General features: G+C 35.0%; 1 protein-coding gene across 11 annotated transcripts in view; it reads right to left on the reverse strand.

The window, feature by feature from the left end:
• The window catches only part of cac (calcium voltage-gated channel subunit cacophony), a 45,533-nt gene extending 25,180 nt beyond the window's left edge, over window positions 1–20,353 (reverse strand). For 10 of the 11 annotated variants that reach the window (XR_015811440.1, XM_088198189.1, XM_088198192.1 and 7 more), the window contains exons 1-8: window positions 20,224–20,353; window positions 16,438–16,605; window positions 9,087–9,215; window positions 8,894–9,026; window positions 8,680–8,819; window positions 3,410–3,510; window positions 2,934–3,089; window positions 2,641–2,861 (exon numbers count right to left, since the gene is read on the reverse strand). Coding sequence is in view for 10 of the 11 variants with exons in the window: in XM_088198189.1 (XP_088054315.1) it covers window positions 2,641–2,861; window positions 2,934–3,089; window positions 3,410–3,510; window positions 8,680–8,819; window positions 8,894–9,026; window positions 9,087–9,215; window positions 16,438–16,604 (1,047 nt within the window). In the remaining variant the exon portion in view is untranslated. Of the gene's footprint in view, window positions 1–2,640; window positions 2,862–2,933; window positions 3,090–3,409; window positions 3,511–8,457; window positions 8,559–8,679; window positions 8,820–8,893; window positions 9,027–9,086; window positions 9,216–16,437; window positions 16,606–20,223 lie in introns of all 11 variants that reach the window. The other variant, XM_088198190.1, reaches the window with a different exon arrangement.
• Between the last annotated feature and the right edge of the window lie 2,979 nt (window positions 20,354–23,332).

Below are 23,332 nucleotides of genomic sequence, written 5' to 3' on the forward strand. Positions count from 1 at the left end.
CATGATATTTTAATTCTGATCATTCTATATGGATACTACATTCACAAAGTATAGATTCACTGACCTTGATGACGTTTCGGAACTCAAAACTGGAATTTTTCGAAAATAGTTTGATCGTCAACATAACCTTTTAGTAGTTAGAAGAAATACAACTTTCTGCGAGAATCTAATGCTCCCAAAAGAAAGGAGCTGGGATACAAAAATAATAGATAATAACTAAATATCCTCATATAAAGGCATATGAAGAACCTTTTCAATAGGTTTTTGCCATCTTTTCCTCTACCTAAACACAGATGGCATACTCAAAAACGTAACTATTACAAATTGCGCATTCACATAGATAAGGTAATAGTTTATACTAGACACTTAAATTTAAATGTATATCAAATGCACATATAAATAATATTATGTTAATAAAGAAGTTTTTTTGTTTTTGGAGAGCCATTTCTAAACTTTTTTGAATAAGGAGTATTTGATTATTTAGGAAATTTTTATTTTAAATACAGTAGCTCATTATTAGAGAATTTTCAATACCTAATATGTACAACCTAGCTCGATTTTAATTAATCATCACAATATCCATATGTGAGATTAGAAAAATGTAGGTTAAACTAATTATAATTATAATTATATAATAATCACTAATTTCAATCTTTCAGACACTATAGAGATGAAAAAACACTTTTGTATTGCTTTTGACGGGAATTTTTGACTTCTGAGAAGTGATAATTGTTTTTGCGCCCTCCTATTGACCAACAGTTGATTTAAATATACTTTAATCAGTCCTTCTATGTCAAAAGTCCATAGCAATATCGGTAAGGATAGCTTTCATATTTTTAAAACATAGTGTAACATCAAAGTGCAGACAAACTATGTTGCAATATGCGAGATGCGACATTGTCTGTACTTCTTCTGCTTATTTTCCACTGAGAGAAATATTTTGGCCTTGACCTAGTGAAAGTTCTAAAACTATAACTAGTTTTATAACTTTCATTCTTTTGACTTTTTCCGAGGTTACAAAGAAAATGGATTCAAATTAATAAAAACTACAGTTCGTGAATTATCAGGAACCCTCGAAATACCTGCATCATTTCCAAAAGAAGTTGATTGCAGACGGCGAAAAGTAAAGAAACAATTCGATTAAGAAAGTTCTGATGAAACTATAGGTTATATTTAAAAAAATTGAATTCTTCAATTGTATAGTAGATAAGACAATCAGACAAATGTTTCTCCGTAAGCATTGATGGAAAACTGTAAAATTATAAAGACCAAGCACATCGATTGTGATTCATCAGATATTGATGCCACTGAACTCTGTGTAGGATTAAAATTACTCTGGAAATTGGTTAAGCCAACTTTTTTTATCATATGAAGTCCTAAAATTAACGATTAGAATTTAAAAGAGATACACATCCCAACGCTTCAACTCTTCAATCTTTGTAGCTAGTATTGAGAGAAGACTTCAATTCTTTGTAGCTAGTATTGAGAGAAGTTTTTCAAAATTAAACCTCATTAAAACCATTTAAGGTCACGAATAAACGAAGAAAGATTAAAAGAGCTTTCAATTTTATCTATTGAAACTGATATGGCATATGAGCTCGACTCAATGATTTTTCAAAAATAAAAGCAAGAAAAGCTAATTTCTTTTAGTGTTTAAAGTATATTCTAAATTTAAATGACATTTATTTATAATATCAATATATACCTTGAACTTTTATTTTAGTATAATTTAAACTATATTTTCTAAAATATAATATATACATGCTTAGCCATAATAATGGGGCACCCTTTAAAATGGTGTGTAACCCTTTACAAGTGCATAGTTTAACCGAAATTCTGAGAACTATACAAAGGAATTTGTCGTTTTTAATTGCTCACATGAGTTTGAGCAAAGTTATAAAAATATTGCAGATCTAATTGTTCCGTCTCGCTTAAGTGACCATTATGTTCAGTTGCATGATTTCAGCCTTTATTTGTCGCTTATAATGATTTTTATTCAATCGTTTATTTTTAATATTATATATATACATTAAAAAATGTCAAAAAACGCGAATCAAGTAAATCTAAGAGAGCGAATATAATTTTATTACATTTGCACATTGAAAATTATTGACTGAATATATCGGAAATTAATGAACACAATAATTGTTCATAACACGCTGTTCAAAATGTTTTAAAACGGTTTAACAAATGTGGCTCTTAAAAATCTAAGCCAAAAATTGGAAGAAAACGAAAACGGGCCCAAAAACACTTCAGATTGGACATCTGAAGATTAGGCGAAAGTTATTTGGTCGACTTTAATATAATTTTAAACTAAAGTTACTTAATATAAAAATATATCAAAAATTTTTGAAGCAATAATTTAAAAAAATAATCATACTTTTTTAAACAGTTTTTGTGACGCCTGGTGTAGTACACGTACGTCGAATCTTTGTCAACAATTTACACATATAATGTGTAATGTAATTTGAAAAATAGTAAAAGCACTATTTTTAACTCTGTTCATGAGCGGCAGACAGCTTATGGACGTCATTACTTCTTAGGCAGAATGGAATTTATTTAAATCCATCGACAACGGTCGTTCTTCTGTCGAGACGCGCGTATACCTCTTACGAATAGATGAATAAATACGATTCGCACCCAGTAGAGGATCGTCGTCCATCCCTCCATGGTGATGCACTGGAAGACCGTGAGCATAGCGAAGCCGATGTTGTCGAAGGAGGTGATGCCCCAGTTGGGTCCCTCCCATTGCTCGAGGCACGTGGACTTGTTGTATTTGCACACGTAAGCCCCCAGTGGCGCTATCGTCTCGTTGTCCGTGTTGCATGGCGTCTCCATCTCGCCTTCCTTCACTATTTGCTCTGAAACGGTAAAGTATAAAATTAAACGCAGTCCTCGGCTCTGAAGAAAGTCCAAGTTCTCGAGATACTCACGAAAGTTCTCGACGCTGTAGCATGATTTGTGGAGGGCGCCGGAGTAAAACTCCAGGCCTATGATGGCGAAGATGACGATGGCGAACAACACCAACAATCCTATCTGGAGCAACGGGGCCATCGCTTTTATGATGGACTTTAATACCACTTGTAAACCTGAAAGACGTCAAACGCGCTTAAGCCGACGCTCTGGGTGCGGCGTATCTCGACGCATATCGCACAGCAAGCATGCACAGAGAGAGATAGATATAGAGAGAGATTTACGATAGACGGAAAGACGAAAAAACAAGTCGCTCGGTCGAGTCGATCTATCTTCGATTCGACCGAGTGAGCAGTTAAGTAGTAAAGAGAAGAAAAACAGTCTAGATCTAGCGACTATGCGGCGTTTACGGCGGTGAGATACGACGACGGCGACGGCGCGAGTCGCGCGGACTCGGACTCGAAGTCGTCGGTTCTAAAATGCAATCTTAACTCACTAGGTATCCCGGAGACCAGTTTGAGCGGCCTCAGCACCCTGATGGCTCTCAGTGTTCTCAGGTCTACTTCGGGTCCGATCTGCGGGAACAGTGTGATGAACCTGCACGCGACATCAACATACACACTTCTAGCCACTACAAGTAACTCGACACAACGCTAACTATATAGGTTATAATATCGTCAACGCTAGTTTCTACCGTGTGAATCGTGAGTGTGATGCGGCGTGTTGAGGTATGTGTGTTTATGTGTATGTGTGTGTGTGTGTAAAAGGGCAGTTTACGTGGTCATTTTTCGCTTCGTTCCGAGCTACGGTTCAAACCTGGCTTCACGTTTCATTACTGTTGTTCTTTGAAAAATAAAATAGAACAATTCAATCGTCTTCTTTTTACAAACACAATTTTTTTTAATACTTCGGGAATTATTTTCAAGACGCATGAAACTGGCGTAAAATTTAGATCGATCAGTATATTTTCGGCCCCTTGCCAAATAGCAAGCGAGTAATTTGGCTTCTTCGTTCCATGTATTGGATTTAATAATTTTATATGTTCTTCGTCCGTTGTGAATAATTTCTCTAATCGTCGGATACAAGCCAAAGTTCTAGAAAAAAAACGGCTGGACATACAAAGTGCTGTAAAAAGGGCGATCGTCCAATGCGTGAAAACCATCGAAGGACATAGCATATACGCCAACGAAAAAACGCATATACGAAGCGACAAAAGAATTCCATGCAAACTCGTCGACCTTGTCAAATTAACAATGAAAAAGTGATCCGCGCTCGCAAATAACTCCCGGATGATTTAATACTTTAAACGGACTGAGACGATGCTCTCGCATGCCTGCTCTTTAATACTAGAAATCGACGAAATAAAAAACATGTCTATATCGACGAAGTTGACGAGTTTGTATCAGTAGACCAAAAAGAAAACCACTATCTTATAGTAAGACCTAAAACTTATTTTTGTAATACATATATTTATAAATAATAATTCCCATTGTTATTACTTATTTTTGTGAAAATTGCCAGTTTTAAATTAATATATATATAAAGAGACGATAATATTAAGGAGCTAAACGGATGCAGTACAACTTCTAGATACTTCTATGAAGTCGAAATTCCGTATAACGAATCATATATACCCATACAGAATTTATAAGAATTGAAAATCACTGAAATGCATTTTTCCTTTTTATTTCCTTCAATAATATACTTTCAATTATATAGAGTGACCCAATTCGAGTTTCTTACATTGTACTACAGCACTGTAAATCAGACAGCTGTCAATAATCATGCATGTGCAAAGTGTCAAATTTTTGCAACAACACATTAACAAATTGGATCGCTTAACCACTGCTCAATTGTTCTACAGAAATAATAGTTTTGTACAAATTGTGTATTGAAATGTACTGTAAGATTATACTAAATTTCATCAAAAAAAAAAACGCAACGTAGTAAAAAAAAATACGACTGGAAGCGTTGGAGATGGTCTTAAAGTCTATGCATCATAGTGGCGCCCGTTCAGCCGAAAAATTGCTGCTATAAGTGAAAGTGTGGCCGAAGATCTGGAATGGTCGATTTATTGGCGCTCGCAGCTTTTATTATGGCTCCCTTTGGCGTATTTTGTATCTAAACTTGCACCTACACTCGTATAAAATTCAGATAACACAAAAGCTGAAGCCTAAGAATCATTAGAGCAGCTGATGATTTTTCAAAGAAAATTTTCTTTTCTGAAAAGGCACATTACTACCTTTCAAATGCATAAGAAAGTCATCAAAAATAAAAGGTTCAAAACCGGCCACTTAATTATTATTATTTTTCTTAATTAATGAACATTGAATGATATCCTTAACTTTGTGTTTGGATTACCAAGCTTTTTTGTTGGATCTTCAAATGACATTTAAAATTTTGAAGAATAATATACCAAAAGTGGTTTTAGCTTAAAATCTCCCACAGCATTGTGTATGAAATTTATGTGTACAAACAGACATAATACATATTATATTTAGGATCGTTTAGAAAATATTTTCGTATGTTGTGCATTTTGTCTTCAATACACTTCAGAATCAGATACAGTGGCTGTATTAGTAAGGCTGGACGTTAATTTTATACTTTAGCTCAACCACCACTGATCAGATCTATTAGTCCTGTTAGATCAGAGTCTCTTTAGTTCTGCAATGCTTAACGTTGAAGATATGCGACTTGTTCATGGTAATTGCCAAAATAACGTAATAGATGTGGGGCAAAAATTTTTGGATGAAGCTCGAATGCTATTCAGACTGCAGGTTCGCTCCGTTATAGAATATAACGATTCACTGTATTCGAACAGATTATGTCAATGAACGTGTCGGAGTAGTACTCTGGAGGAATCGATTAATGAGTTTTTTGATGAACCTCAAGAAAAAAATCTAATTTGAAAACACTCAAAGTCGATTTTTTCATATATGAGTCAACAAACAAATGGATTTGGGAAAAACCCACTTCGTTACTCAGCGAAAGGGTATGTTACATTTCAAGAAATTTTGTGACGAATCTTGGGACAACCTTCAGTGATCGATCGGAAACATGACAGCAAATCAAATTTTAAAAATATAAATTTTTGTTTATTATTTAAGTTTAATTTTTGATTTTTAATAAATTTCATATAAAATTGAATCAACTACTTAAGTTTTGTATAAATATTTTTTGTAGTATAATTCATTAAATAAAAGTTGTATTATTCATTATTTTATTTGATTTTTTTTTGTAAAACTTTGAAAACCGGGTTTTAAATAAAATAATGTAATTATAAAACAAGTTTTTTCATAAGTCGGTTTTTGTCCTTTATCAGTTTAACCTTAACCCATTTTTCACATTTCACTCCGATATAAATTGAAACTGCATCAATCGCAAGAAGCGTCTGGTGCAGTATTGTTTCAGGTTTGAATCTGTCGGAGTGAACATTAGTTTTGTATAAGCATCATATACATTCAACAAGAAATGTCATTTGACAAGTAAGTAAGCCATTTTTATAACACATTTTTTATATATATTAGCAATATTCATTTGTATTTTTTTTATTCACAAAATTATCCATGTTCCTAAATTGGAACACTGACATTAATTATTTTTTTTATACAGAAACTGTAGAAGATGAGAATTTTTGGAAGGATGTAAACTGTGTGGTTGTGTTTATAACACCCCCGAAGAAAGCGTTGAGACTGAAGAGGACAGCGGTGAAGAAAATAAAATGTTGCTATAAAAACTGCAAGCTCACTCATTGACGAGTTTATAATTGAGGTGAAATTAATGAAAACGAAGATGTAAAAATCTCACTTTATGAGTTACGGAAGAGACAGAAATCTAATAAAATTCAGCGTCGTTAGGATAAAGCAAAAGATCTTGGGTGCAGTTTTGAACCGTTTATATTTCCAATGATTCATTGGCATGTTTCGAGTTATTTTTTGCCACCAAAGTGTACAAACATGTTATAAAATATGGAATTAGGAGTTGGTGGTTCAGTAGTTGTGAATTTAGTGACGAAATTTCACTTAAAAAATATATGCTGAAAGATTTATTTCTTCATTGAAATTAGCTAATTATCTGATTTATAAGAATAGATAAATGTCCAATGTCAAATATTAAATTTATTGAAAAACAAGAAAGACATTCGAATTTTGTACTGATACTAAAACTGGAATTACTATTACAGCTTGACATGATCCATTAATACCAATAAGACAGGCTCCAAGATAAATTTTCTCTGAAAAAAACTACCAGTCAACCAACCAAATGTCATAGTATATGGGCGGTATAGATCGAATGGATGAAAATATAGATACTATCGAGTAATGGTGGTGAGTACCTTTTATGTTTGGATACTGCGATTCATAATAGAAATTAGTAAATTAGATTACTTGCATTTTAGAATGAATATAAGTACAATTGTACTTGAAAATTAATGGAAATCCCATATTGGGAGAAAGGCTAAAATCTTCAAAATAAATATCTAGCTAGGTGCTTGACATAATTCGATATGATCAACTAAATTATTAAATGGTTCCAGCTGATGTGCACTTTGTAAAATAAATACCACAAAATGTGGTGTAAATTCAATTTCAAACTCTCCCATATTCTTTAATTCATGTTTATATTTATATTGTATTCAATATTTACAATAATATATGTTTGTACACTCCTTTATAATATTAATTGTGATTGAATATTTATTTTACTATTTTAGTTTTCTAACTTTTACTTTATATTGTATTCCCAGTGTTCCAATTTTGGAACATCTCATCTCGAAGAACTCGATTTATATAAAACCAATACAAATGTAAAAAAAATAATAAAATAAAGTTTACCGCCCAAAAAGTAGAGAGAAAAATTTAAATGAACAATATATAAAATAATCGCTCCATAAAACGAATTGTTTGTGCATTACTGTTGAAGAACTGTATCAGAACAGTGAATATCTGCAACAAATCAACATTGCACTGCAACATAAATGCGCAAACAATTAGTTTTATGGAACAAAGTATTTATATTTAAATACACATATTATATTGCACTAAAAAGTAATGGTTTTCTTTTCGGTTCAGATATTTATTATAGCGCTTCCGTTTATCCACAAAGAGTATTGAGAAGCCACGTTTTGAACCTCCGCTCGAGACGAAGCGAAGAACGTCCGCGAAAACGCACCGAAGAGTCAGCGTGCTACGGCTACTTAAGACTAAGATATATTTCAACGTACGTAATGTATTTATTACGGATAACGAACAAGTATTACGATAACAATACAATCGTCAGCGAGTCTAATCGAATCGCACCCAGCGGAGAGTCTGAAGCGAGACTTTACGGAACTAAGCGCGAGGACTACGACCGGAAAGACTAGGATCGGCGAGTGCATCCGGAGTGCGGCGACGTCCCCCGGCGGGCTAAGCTCCCGCGGAAAGTCGCGTCTACGCGTCGAGCCGAGCTACGCTCGAGAGCTACGGAAACTGCTGGTAGTAGTAGTAGTAATTAATCGGTAGGTATTTAGATAAGTAAAGAGCTGCGGGTCGGCGCGCTTACTTGGTATCCTGGAGACCAACTTAAGCGGCCGCAAGACCCTGAAGGATCGCAACATTCGCAAATCCACGTCCACGTTGCTCTCCGCGAATATTGTCATGGACCTGGCGCGCACGCGGGCACAAAGCGGCCGTTCACTTTAGTATGTCACGGGATAGACGCGGCTAACCTAAGCTTATATATATATGTATATGAGAAGTAGACGATAGAAAGAGAGACACTCACCCGGTGACCACCACGAAAAAATCCATTATGTTCCAAATGTTTCTGAGGTACGAACCTCTGTGCAGCGCGAAACCTAAAGCTAGTATTTTCAGAGACGCCTCCACGCAAAATATGCCGAGGAAGTAAACTTCCGTCTTTTCCTGAAAGAGAACGTCGGAAAGGTCGTCAGCGTCGAGATCGAGCTAGTCGGCGAATCGACGATGAGGATACGCACCAGCTTCTGCGCCAGGACCGTCTTGTCCCCGTAGGGCAGGTGCTCCTCCAGTGCCAGCACCACGCAGTTGGCGATGATAGTCAACAGCACGGCGTACTCGAACGGCGGCCACTCGATGATGAATCGCGTGTACCTACGGCGGAAGACGGTTACCGTCGGCTCGAGACACCTTCGCTCTTCGTTCGTTTCATACCTTCGGATGGGATTCTCGTCGGAGAGGAGGAAGAGCGAGCTGGGCCCCGGCGGGCCCGGCGGCGCGTGCGGGCCTCCCATCGCGTCACCTGCCGCGCGCCCCGCAGCCGCTTCCTGCGCCGCGGCCAACCTGAAATCAGCCCCGAGGTGACGTAACCGCCGGCGCCGAAGCCCGAGGGCCGCGGACGCCCGGTGACGTCACGACCGCCATTTTGCTACGACGCGCTACGCGAGCGCTGCGGCCGGAGCGGAGCGCCAGCCGGAGCGGCGACCCCCGCGCCGAAGAGCGGAACCTCCGAGTCCGAAGCCCCCGCCCGCGCCCCCGCCCCCTCCGCCCTCCCGCTTTGCGAGAGGGCGAGGGGCGCGGGGCGCGGAGGGCTGCGGCGCCCGAGAGCGGGAGCGCTCGGACCTCGCGGGCTCCGAGGGGCGCGGGGGGCGCTGCGGCGGCGGGCGGCCTCCGCGCCGACCGAGATCGGCACCCGGCGCGCGGAGCGGCCTCCCCCGAGGGCGCGTACCGTGTGCGAAGGGTGCAGGCGCGGGCCTAGGGCTCCGGGCAGGCTCATGGTCTCAGACGGCCGGGGGGCCGTCGCGCGAGGGACTCATCCCGGCGGCCGCCGCTGCCAAGGCGCGCGCGCCACTGAACCCCGCACCGCACTACAGCCTCCGCAGGGTTGCCACCGACGCGAACCGACCCGCCGCGGGCGACCTCTTTCCGGCCGGCTCTCTTTTCGCCCCCGGCTGCGGAGACTCTCCCGCGTCGGAGGCGGAGGACCGGACGTCCGTCTCGCCGCCTCGGCGCCGTCGAGACCCCCGCGCCCCAACCCCGAACCCCCGCGCCCCGCTCCGATTCAAATTATGGCGGGAAAACCGCGAAAATTCGCGAGCGGGTGTCCGCGTAGCGCAGAGCGGTGGGCGGGCGGGGGGGCGAGCGGGAGCCGCGCGGGAGTCGCTTAGCGTGTCCGAGGGGGCTGAAAGAGAAAGCTGAAAGAGAGCATCGGGCGTCCGTTCGGCTCGGCGCCTCGGCGGTGACGGGTCGGCGGCCAGTAAGCGGGTCAGCGACGGCAGCGGCGCGCGCACCCTCGCCCTGGTCGATAGCGGCGACGCTCGTAGCGGCGCCGCGCGACATCTCACGGCGATTTTCCCCGCTTCGGAAAAGCGGTTCGCGACTCGGCTAAAAAGGGTTCGCGTAAATATTATTATCATTATTAGTTCGTTTATGAGTAAATTTTGAAAATTACGCTTACAGTCTGCGAGTATTAAAAAGTTGCGTAAATCATGCCAAAAATATTTTTTTGAGAAACTGACCTAATTAAACATGAAAAATATTATTTTAATTATTAAAACATTAATCTGAAACTGGGATAGTGATTAATGCAGAGGATTATTTATATATTGATGATTATAAAATTATTCTAACTCCAGATATATAGAAGGTGTTATACGGTATATTAGAAAATAGATCAATACACAATTTAAAAATATTAAAGATAAGACATACTAGTCCATCACGATAAAGATTTTCGTGGGAAAAAATTCCATATTAATATGTTTAGCATATAGATCTCAAAATAATTTATAAATAATATTTTATAATGGAGTTCTGATAAAATTTTGGATTCCGTTTGAAATTTCAATTGGAACAAATGTGAGGATTTTTTTTACTTCAAAAATATAAAAATGGGCAAAGATTATACATTTGGCTTAAGACAATGTGTTAGCAAAATAACCAATAGTAAAATAGTATATACAGTGAAACTTTATCGATCATTTTTGTATATACAGTAGCGGTCAATGGAAGTTGTCCACCCCCAGAAATGGGACAAAAGTAAATATATTTTTTTTTCTAACAACTAATGTTTCTTAAAATGATTTTTTTATGAGCATAGTTCCTTTCTGATATTATTCCGGCAGTTGACGACCGATTTTTACGTGACTTTGTGTTTAACATGCCAAAAGTACCAAAATTGACAACTTTGAAGAAATCGGAAATTTTGATTTTGCCTAAGGAAAAAATAGTTCTCGTTATATTGCAAGCAAAGTAGGGTGCAGTAAAACAACTGTGCTAAATTTCATAGAAAAATATGTGGATTTCACGAAAAACACAAAGGAAGAAAGGCTCAGAAAAACAAAGAAAGATCAATTTATTAGAAGATCAGCTATTAAAACGGATTTGTTTACAAAACCGGTGGATGTAAGAACAGAGTTCATTTAAGCTAGTAGAAATGAAATAAGCGTAGAAACTGTACTTCGTCGACTTATAGAATCTGGTTTATACCCAAGGATGCCGGCGAAAAAATTCGAATTCATCGAAGAAAATACGTTTGCAACTATTAAATTGGCCCAAAAAATTAAAAAATGGAAGGAATATAATCTTCTCAGATGAAATCAAATTAAACTCGTTTGGGTCAGATGGTATCTTGACTTCTGAGAATGGATAATTGTTTTTTGCGCTCTCTTATTGGTAAAAAATCGGTTTAGATGTGCTTCATTAGATTCTCACTTATTGTAAAAAGTGAGAATAATATTGTTATAGAAAGGGTTAATATGAACGCTAGACAACTGAGCGTTTCCACTGCGACGGCACGATTTTTAATATGGTCATAAAAACGCACGCCATTTAATGAAATACTGAGTAGCCAACTTTTGCCTCCACTGGAAGAGAGACTTTAATAATTTTATAAATAAAATTAAAACCGCTACAAATAAAAGTAGATATAAAACCTTAAGAGAAAGTTCAGATAGTTGAAATATAATCAACGGTCCATGGTTTGATGAGCATTTAAATAACTTAATTAAAAATATATATATTTGTTATCAAAAATGGAAGCTAGAACCTAGTATTATCTTAACCCATAAAAATAATCTAGGTTAAATAATAGACAACAAGTAGTTGTAATAAATGTGATACAAAACAAATGTTAGGTGGTGAAGTTTTGAATTCCACATTTTGGTACCGTTATTATTCAGTCTATACATAAATGATTTAACTCTATGATAACTTGTAGAAAGATTCAACTGTATGCTGATGATATAGTGCTTATATATAACTCTAAAACATAGGAAGACATACAAAGAAGCATGCAGTGACTTTATCCATATTTGAATGGATGAGATTGAATATATTAACAATTACAAAAAAAATAACTATATGATATTTAATGATAATTTTGATATCACAATCCCTATAAATAATTATCTAATTCCTAATGGTAATAATAAAAAATACTCACGCCTACTTTTAAAATTAAATTTAAATTTAATAACCATATAGATCATGTAATAATTTTTAAAACCATATTGATACGTCAAAAAATGATTTAGATTTAAAAATATTTTATTGTATAAAATATCTAAAATATTAAACATTTTAATGCACATATTCATAATTATCTAACATATATGTCTTGCATTTGTGTATTTACTACTAAATTTAAATTAAATCCACTTCAGATTATTTAAAATAGTGACATAAAAAAATTGTTAAATTTTTGATGCTCACACTAAAATCATATTTATGAAAACTAAAGTTTTGCATATAACTATTCTCCCAAAACATAAGCTAATAATGGTAGCTAAAAAATTCTAGAGAGAAAATCGATTATAAATACTAAATTTAAATTCAGAAAACAGCTACAAAATTATGAAACTAAATCTGCAGATGTATTTCACTTCCCTCAAGCATTTCCTAAGAAGTGTGGCACAAATTATTTAACATATATTGCATTTAAAACCTTTAGTGATTCACCAAAATCTACTAAGAAGAATTGCAAAAAAATAGAGTTAATTTTTACTCACATAAAATTACGTAAATAAATAAATAATAAAAAAAATTACAAAGTATTAACGATCAGGATTTTGTTAATCATAAGCGGTGATAAACTATACAAACGATACTTATTCGAAAATAGTTTTTTTTTATTTCGAGAGAGCTTTTGTAGCAGTAGACAGATCTAGATATATTGTAAAGAAATAAAAGGTCACTGGTTTGAGTGAGATATTTTTAAAGCTGTTTGATAATTATTTGAAGAATAGAGAGCAAATAGGTAAAATAAATTATGTCTATACCAAGAAAAAATAAATTTCTTACGGTGTAACGATGGCGTCGTTGTTTATAACATTTCTTAACGACTTAATAAACAATATAAAAAAACGTAAAATTCATCTGTTTACAGATTTGAATTTATTGCGTCGGCGATAATAAGAAAGAAGTTGTCGAATTAGGTATAATATAAAGACATGTTAGATAATAATATGATTATATTTTATAAATGGTTGATAATATAAAATATTTAGGAGTAATCATAGATAAAAAAAATATTTTAAATAACATTGTAGTTTCAAAATCGAAAAATTACATACATATGTATGTATATTATCTAGGATAAGAAATATGTCAAGTGTAAATATATTAAATAATATTATATTAATAAATCTGTATGTAGATACTATGAATGATCGTTTTATTTTTACTTAACCTTTGAAACTCGCACATATTATATCAAAAATTGCTTGAATTTAAGTGTGGCTCGACTTTCGGAGCCAATTAATCGCGTAAGTCGAGAATTTACCGTATCCCATATACGTACATACAAAAGAAGGGCTTGTCGACATTTTTCGACTTGATATCTTAGCAATTTAAGCGTTAGATTATGTTCACAGTTTGTAATTCAATCGATATCCGATTTATGTTGATGTCGAGTTATCGAGAATAAAATATAAATATATTTTTGTATTACTTATTTAATGTATTCTTATTAAAAATGTTGGATTCGGTTGAAATATTGTTTAGCGAATTTTATGAAGTATAATTTCGAAAGATCCTGCTTTCTGATAATATAGTTACTTTTTGTTACGAATTGTCAAAATTCGCGATACAATCGTAGATGCTAATTTAATTTCATATGTAACATATCGACTGCAGAAAATAATATTAAAAAATATAGATGTTTATATGTCATATTGCAACTCCATTTTTTTTATTGAAACGAAATAAATGGAGTAATTATTTCAATATCAGAACACATAGATTAGTCTTCAAATAAAACACCCAAATATATGAGCGAGAAACTTGAAACATTTATACAATAGTTATAAATTGCATCAAAAACAGTCATTTAAAAGCTAGTGACAGCTAAATTTCGCGCAAAAGTGATTCAGATAATTTTCGGACTTGAAGAGGAAATTGCGATTTTTCCCGATACAAACCGCAAGGAAGAGGTAAATTTATTTAGGAACCGCAAATTTATAATAAATCAAAGCAAGGACCAGAAACGGATTCACCGATTCAAAAAGACGAAATGAAAACGTTAATGAAAAATGGAGCTATGCAAATCAAAATTACAAAAAAAGTTCGACGTGTTTCCTGTTTAACCAGAAAAGACTTTCTACTAAACATTTTCAAGGTTTTTTAATTTGTTGATGGAAATTTCAATTAAAAACTTTCGAAAAGTAACGTTCGATAAAATTATCGTGAGACACTTCATTAAAACAAAAATTTAATACTGAAAAGTTTGGCCGAATTGAAGTGAAGAGTAGAAGTTTAATACTTGTCGAGCGAAGCCAACAGGTGTCGTTGCTGTTAATAACATACAATTTACGCGAAACGGAATTTTCTGCCTCGCTGCTATGAAATCTAAAAATCGATCGTGTTTAGTTTTTTTTTTCAAGTAACACTTTCATCGATAGCATCGCGATTTAATCAACTTTGTACCAATAAAGCTCATCCATATAGTAAACCGTATTGTTATTATTCTGTGAATTATTTTTATATTTATTTTTTTAACTCAAAACATATTTTTACCATTTAATAAAGTGCCTGTTTTTTTATTATACACGGGGTGTAGTAACATAAAGGTTGGAAACCGCTGCCACGCATTTTATTCATTAAATAGCAATTTCCAAAAATGTAAATTCTTCGTCGAAGATAAATCTCTAAGTAAAACCCGTTTATAAATGAAAATCGAATAGCCGCTGAAATTAGGACTTTTCTAATTTATAGCGCGAACCTTGCGACTTAATCTGTTAAAAGGTTTCCCATAGTGATGTCCCATTTTAACTATGAAACGGTAAACCGGCATTTTTATGACTTAATAGTGAAAGTTAACTCCTTAGTAGATTAGTGGTTCAATCGATGAACTCGACACAAACAATACTATTAACAGCTGGATCGATTTTGCTGCTAAACATGAAACGAGGCTCCAACAGCACGTCAATATCGAGGCAGCAAACTCTTCAATGTGGACAACTTGAAAAGACGGTTGAGGAAAACTAAGCACTCCGAACTGGTCTAGCTATCATTTCTGAAACTTATTTACTATTAGTAATTGTGAAGTGTATAACAGAAAACTATTGGACACTAATGGGTAAACATAGTTTTTAAAACATAAAGTAAAATTAATTGTTGGTCATAAACAAGACCAGTTTCAATTTAAAAACGAACTTTTAAGAATGACTCGTCCAGATAGAAAACGTTCGATGCACAAGCGCATCGACCTTGATAAATCACTTGTTGCGAAAAAGCGTTAAAATCGTAATAAACGAAAATTTTATTAGTCTTTAAGACAAGTAAATTTGTACACGACGATAAAAAGTTCCAAGACAGCTTTGAATGCTGTACGATAAGTGCAGTGTTACCAAATCTCTACTTGTTTAAATTTACGACGGTCATGCAACGATTCTTATAAGACCACGAAAATAAATAAATTGAACCTCCTTCATTTTACTCAAGCGTATCTAAACGCATTTTAATATATATTTAATTTATAAAAATAGTAGGTAAAAAGAAAATAGTTTGTATTCATCGATTAAGATACGTGACATTTCAAAGATATTTATTTATCTTCAAAATTTCCTAAAAATATCTTAGGTAATTTTTGGCATGATATACATATGTCGTTCGGCCCCACTGTGCGCTGTCCCCAAAAGATTTTTATTCGTTAAATCATTCAAATGCACTTCAATGTAAAATTAAGTTAAATAAGCATATTTTTTATAATAAGCTTAACATTTGTCTAGTTAAAAGTGCAGTTAAATACATTAATAATAAAAAAAATATTTTTTAAACGTTTTGTTGTAACCGGCAGCTGGCCGGTTTTTATTGGTAGCGCATTTTTATAAATAAAAATTTGAGTCTGCTGCTGTGACTCGAACCCGCGGCCTCTGGGATACCAATCTATACCTTACAGACTACGCTATTCCGACCTTAATAAGTGGATCTAAAACTGTTACCCTGCTATTCTTGATTTAATCCGAAGTTCGTTTTTGATTGTAGCGATACTTACGATCCGCCATATTGGTATATTATAGGCGTTATCCTGAAAAAATATTTGAAGGAGTTTGAAGGCTTAGCTCACATGATGTCGCCCAGCTTGAGCCTGGTGTGGATGAGCGCGCATGACTTGTGGTCCGAGGTCGTGACGGCTCTCCGGCGCCTCGTCGGGGCCCTCGGGGACGGGGGCGCCGGCGAGGAGCCCCGGCGCCCCCCGCGCCCCAGGTGCCGCCCGCCCGCGCCGCCCAGCATCCTGAAAAGCGACCAGTGCAGGGCATCAGTGAAATTTGCTTGCGCTCGATCGATCGACGACGGCGTTGGCAGACTTCCCGGGGATAAAAAATAAACCGCAAATGCGCCAAAAATAAATTAAGCCGGATTTTATTGATTTATTTCGTAGCAAAATACGCGTCTTCCCTTCGATCTCCCCTTTCGTCCAAGGTTTTAAAAAGAAAAGAGACCGAGGGCTTCGTTATGCGATAACGCGCCAAATAAAAGAGCTTTTCCTAATACCCGCTCTTCAAGGAGGACAATACAGTATTCTCTGAAACTATTGAACGTATTTTTTGATTCCTTCGAATTGCGAGACACCCGCGGGAAACGAGGGAAAAAAATAATGCATTTCGCAACAGGAACATCGAGATAAATCGGGATTCTCTCGAAAAATACTATCAATAGTCTCCCAATAGAAATTGTAGTCGCAACTATTTACATGCAAAATTACAGCTATGTTTTTCAAGAGGATCTCGTTTTTTAGGATATAGTCGATATTATATTTCAACAATTTAGCTTTGACAAAAAAACTTATGATTCTTCATCACAGAGTTTCTGTTTATTAGTATTAAAATCACAACAAAAAAGGTTTTACAAAATGATCATTAAAAAAATAACTCGAAAAAAAGCTAACAAGACCGTTCGAAAAACCAACTTTGCCAAATGCTTTTTGAAAGATGATATAGACTACATCAACATGGATATTAAAATCGAGAGAGTTTGTCACTAGCTTAGTGACAGTGAAACGACGCGGACGAAACCCGCGTTGTTAGTCTACTAACGCTTACCTACAGTGATTTTTGGATATATGTATATGTAAATAGTTGTATCAAATAACTTAGCAGGCGCCGAAGGAACGGCGACTAGTCTGAAATTTTCGTAAGCACGATTGATCACCCTATTTGAATGTATTATTATTATTAAGAAAGTTACTTTGTCCTCAAAAGCATTTTTAACGCTATACAAAATTTTTTCTAGGATTTTTTTAACAAAGCTACGAGTTTTATTTATGCTTTGATAACCGATATTTTTAAATAAGACGTTGAATCAAACTGGTTAAGGAACTTAATAGTGATATTTATAAGGTTTATTTAAAAAAAATATATTGATCTGATTAAAACTACGGAAGTTACATCCCATATTCATACATATGTATGTACAAGTATGATAGAAAAATATATATTTTATCGTTATTCATATTTTTTATTTAATTTTCTATGATTATTTATAGTGGAGCATTCGCTTTTTTAAACTATTTGAATAAACCGAAATATTAAAAAGATTTAAAAAAGTTTTATAGCGATCTGCTTAGAACTACGGCAGCTACATTTGGAAAAAATATTTATGCATTTTTATAATCCAGACATTTCACCGAAAATGTTTTGTAGCATAGCATCTCATGTTTTGTTTTGAGTACCTTTTTTTATATTTATTTTTTTCTTTTTTCGTTGTAATCCTAGTGCATGCGAAAACCCAATGCGTTACAATGGGGTAAATCAGTACCAATTGGGTAAGTCAAACATACGTAATGAAGACCTACAAGTAAACATCAACCAGCAGAGTGTAAATCGGTGACATCTATATAATTTATTATAAATTATTATGTGTAGAAAATTTTATAACAGATAAATGTCACTTTGCATTTTATATGCATATGCACAGCGCATTATTTTTAATAATAAAAATGCGGGTCTGTTGTCGTGGTTTGAACCCGCGGCTATTCCAACAATAAATATTATATATTACTAAAAACACAGAATCGATACGCCTTGAATCAAACTATCTTGTTTCATGAATACACACTGATGTTATTTTAGATATACATTATTAGATGAAAACGAAGAATATCTATTACAAAAAACAATGTGCAATGACAAAGACTATTACTCGAGACAAAACCACCCGATGTTGCTAAAAACATTTTTTGCGAAACGTCTGAATTATTTAAGAAAAAACCATAAATATATATATTTTTATAATAATTATTAATTTCATTATCGTATCATTTGAAAGCCGAGTATAATCATTATTAAGACTTACTATTCGATATTTCGGCAGTGATTTGTGACTATGACAGACGCGTCACTGCTGAAACGTCGAATAGTGAGTCGTAATCGCGATAGAACAAAAAAATTATAAAATAATATACATATTCGTTAAAAAAAATTAAATCGCTTCATTCAATATTTCGGCAATGATGTAACTGTCACTCTTTTTTAAACATATCCTTTCGGTAAAGGTTTATTATATTACTTTTTGAAGTTTCGCAAGAATAAATATTTTTAGGAAACCAAGCTTCATTGCGATTGTGACATACTGTTCGAAATCGTGATAATGGCAGGTCCATTACTGCCGAAATACCGAACAGTAAGTCTCAATCGCGATGTAACTCTTCTGAAAAAAATATGTTTCCCTTTCTATAAAAAATATCTGGAGTTCAGACAACGCTTCGCCAACTCCATAATATGTTTAGGTGAACTATTTTTTTTTATATATTATTTATATAGTTCAGAGTCCAGCTTTATATGTTGAATATTTTTTTTAATTAAAGGTTTTTTATCTTCTAGTTGTTGGAAAACTTTTGCTAGTGCGAACGCATTGATAGCATTGTCAATTATTCTCGAATGTATTTTGATTCTCGAAGAGTTTGAGTGCTCTTTTTCAATTGGCACATATGTAAAAAAAACTCACGTGCCAATGGGTAATTAACAGTGACTTTTTTTCCTGTTTACGAACATGGCAGGCCTATCGAAGCCGAAATATCGAACAGTAAATTTCCTATTACGTTTGCTAAGTAATATTAGTCCAAGTATAGATATTAACGTCCAACAAGCGCGCAGTCAGAATCAGCAATATCATTTTCCGACCGCATAATAAATGTTTAAACGACAAAAACAGCCATTATAATCGGGGCCAAAAACTCAGATGATTTTTTTTATTGTTTTGTCAAAGCAATAATATTGAAAATATGTGATAAAGCATGTAATTTTACATTTTACCTAATTTTAAAATATTAAATCATAAATTTCATTAGCTCTGTATACGGTGAAACATTGTGTCTCAGTCGCACGATAGCAAAACACAATGAGGGAGGTGGGGCCCAGGGCCCTACCTCTCTCGTGCGACTGAGATACAACGTTTCACCGACCGTCACTGCGTATACGTAAGATTTATATTATTGTGAAGAGTTGGAGACGGAAAAGGTTTCAGAGATTTATACCGAACAATATGAATATTGGAAATGGGAGACGCGAAGAAACTCAAAAAGTCCTCCTCTTAATATTCAGCCGCTTGATTATTTCCAATTTTAGCCACAAAAGGGTTTAAAAATTCGTTCACTCGGAGAGATTAGATAAAAATAAGGCATGCGGGTAGGCCAGGGCCTGGTCTTTGACGCAGGGTGACAAAGAAGAGCCCTGCTCAAAATAGGCAAGAATTAAAAGCGAACGCGTAGTACGTCCGACAGATAACGCGCTAGTCGTCGAATCGATATAGATAAAGCGAATCGGATAAGCGGAGGGAGCTTAGAATTACGAATGTAAATTAAATCCGTGAATATTTAAAGGCGCTAAGTGGACTCTCCGAATAATATACGAACCCGGCGGTTCAGCGGTCGTCAAGTGAGGTCCCTCGCCCCCGGGTGCATCTTCTTCTCTGCCTCGCGCGCTGCTGCACCTGAAACCGACACTGCTATCTCTCCGTTCTCCCGGCGACTCGGATCAACAAGTGGGGCTCCGAACGCGACTCGCTATCTTTTATTTGCGAGTTCGAAACTGCGAGGCTCTAATATAAAACGAGACGTATGTTGTAACGAGTCGCATTATTCAACGTTAGAATATCGGGTATTTGATTCGGCACTCAAAGATGGAATATCTCGATTAATATGTAAATGTTTCGTTTTGCAGATTTCAGTAATTTTATTGCTTTTCAATACTTAATTTTACAACATATTCATTATTCAATACTCGAGAATACGCTAGCTTTGCATGTGGCCGGAATTCATTACAATTTGGAGTTCAGGTTGAAAAAAATATTGAGATATTATATTTATGACACTTCAAAAAATATTTTTTTTAATGGAGATATTTATTGTAGTAGTTACCAACCATCGAACAAAAGGGATTTGGCAAACAAAACACGAAAGGAATAATAGAATTTAAAACGCGACTAAACTCACAACGATCATGCATATTTTTACATTTTATATTCATTGGAAATCTTCCGTTGCAACATTACATACGTTAGATCAATGTGTTACAATTGGATCGACAACTAATAAATAAGTACTGAGACACCGGACTGAAAGCAGTGACATATGTTTTAATAATTACAGTTTACAATCAATAGATGACACTATTCATCGTGATAATAACAGGCGAGCTTAAAAAAATCTAGAAAAATTGAATTGAAAGTGATGATCAATCAGAATTATATTATATATTAACTCTGATCTCTCGACATACGATAGAAATTAAAAAATATTTGGGCGCATATGTTATGTGATTCAAACTGACACTCGTCAAACGATACCGATTGTCTTGCACATTATTCGTATCTTTTGTCGACATTCGGTAAGCAACCTCAATGGTTTCGCTTATAAAGGAACACACGGAAAACTTTCGCTCCATTTAAGGGGCTGTACGTAGTAAGTGGAATAAGAACCATACTTTATTTTCGGTATTTACTCAAAGGAAATGTGACTAAATATTTAAAAAAACGAATTAAATATTTACACACTTCTTCAATTCGTTGAATAAAGTTAAGCTAAATATCAATTTATTATGCAATTAAAATGTAAGATTTTATTATAAATGTAAGAATCACTCTTATACAATAAAATATATTGATTGAATCTTTGCAAATATTGAACTAAAGACTATATGCAACAAAAAGCTGTTGTTTCATATCTGAATTGAATGAAAATATCTACAGAAAATTGATTTGAAATAAATTATAAAAGCTAAATTTGATCAAAAACTATTTAAAATAAACGATGCGTTTAAGTTGAAAATTGACCGAACTTTCATTTTGATGCTATATTTGAAACTTTCAGTTTAATAAAACATTATTAATGAAACATTTTGTAATTTGATTTATTTTTACTTTGAATAAATGAGAGGTGTAATATATTATTACGCTCCAAATGTTAGTGCCACTGCCTACAATTAAAGATCACTATGGATTTTAAGCCCTTTGCTTTCCAAAATCTGATATATCGACTTTTACTACTTTAACTAGAATGGCCATCATTAAATAAAAAACACATACATCTGATTATCTTAAATTTATTGAGTTCTATTCTTTATTAAAATGCTCGTAGTTTGAGTCAGTGATTTTTCTAAAATTCATTCAACAGTCTATAAAATTAGTTGGAGTATAATATGTATTAAAATCTACGAGGTCTATGTTATCTAGTATGCGGGCGAGAAGTAATGCTTCGTATGTATCGGATATAGACGAGTTATTAAAATTTATTTTTTTACAATCCCATCCAAAAGACTAGAGCGCGATCGGAGCCGAAAAGAAAAAACGTAGGGAAAAGAAAGGCGCTGCACTGCACTGAACTAACGCGCTCCATCCGGCGCATATGTTGCACCGCGTAGGCGTAGAGCGCGGCGTAGCACCTGTGGCGCGCTACGAGGCCCGCGCTACACTGAGCCCCGACGGGGAAGGGGTCGGTCGACCTGCCCCGACATCATCGAGACTCCGCACCTGCTCCAACTCTAACAATTAACAATAATCGATTCTTCTTTACTTCTTCGACTAAAAATAGATCGTCTTTCTCCTTCGAAAAATGTACACCTACCGTATTTCATAATTACAAAGAGCGCCGGAATCTCGAAACGGCCAATCTGGTTTAATTCGAGACGCCGGGGAGTCGTCCGTAAACGTATTTACGGATTAAAGGCTTAAAGTTCTAAATTTGAATAAATGAAATTGCAATTTTAACCCTTTGCCCAGCGCGGGTGCTCAAACGCAGTGTTGCGGTACTTCGTTAACGAACAAAGTGATTTAAAATTAACACTACATATTTTTTGTCATAAATATAAAATAAATCGATTATCCGTGCTGTTATTTTATTTACGTTTAATTTTGATCAAATTATGTTTATTTTATTTACCTACACATTAGAGTAAATTTTGTTATATTAATAAAGTAAAGTTTGTGGTTCTCAACATTTTATTGTAACTTTTGTATTTACGTCTCATATTGGTAAACTTATGAATATTTTATTTACGTATATATTAAAGTAAATGCTCTATTGATAAAGTATTTTTTTGCTTCTCAATATTTTATTTCTTATTTAATTTGCTGCCTTAAGCTATGATAAGCATATTTTTTAAATCTATAAACTGTTTAGGAATGGTACGGAAATAACAAATAAGCATGTGGAAATATGCAATTTGATTTAGATTATGAATTTGAATAGTTGTGTATCATAAAAACAGTAAAAAAATCCATTATTTAAACAATACTTAGGTATTAAATATTACAATATATATATAATATACAATACAAAAAATAATTAGTTTAAACTAGACTAATTTTAACATTAGATATGTCATAGTATGTACACTGCAAAAATTCTAAATGATTGTTTATGCAATCTTCATAATCAGTCACGTTATGATAATTAATTACTAAGAAACTGTAATATATAAAACATAGTATATACATTCATTAAAGTCGCGATACTTATTTTTTGT

Source organism: Plectrocnemia conspersa, unplaced genomic scaffold (assembly GCF_051122295.1).
Source record: "Plectrocnemia conspersa isolate PC_06_02 unplaced genomic scaffold, ASM5112229v1 ptg000011l, whole genome shotgun sequence".
NCBI classification, from domain to species: Eukaryota; Metazoa; Arthropoda; class Insecta; order Trichoptera; family Polycentropodidae; genus Plectrocnemia; species Plectrocnemia conspersa.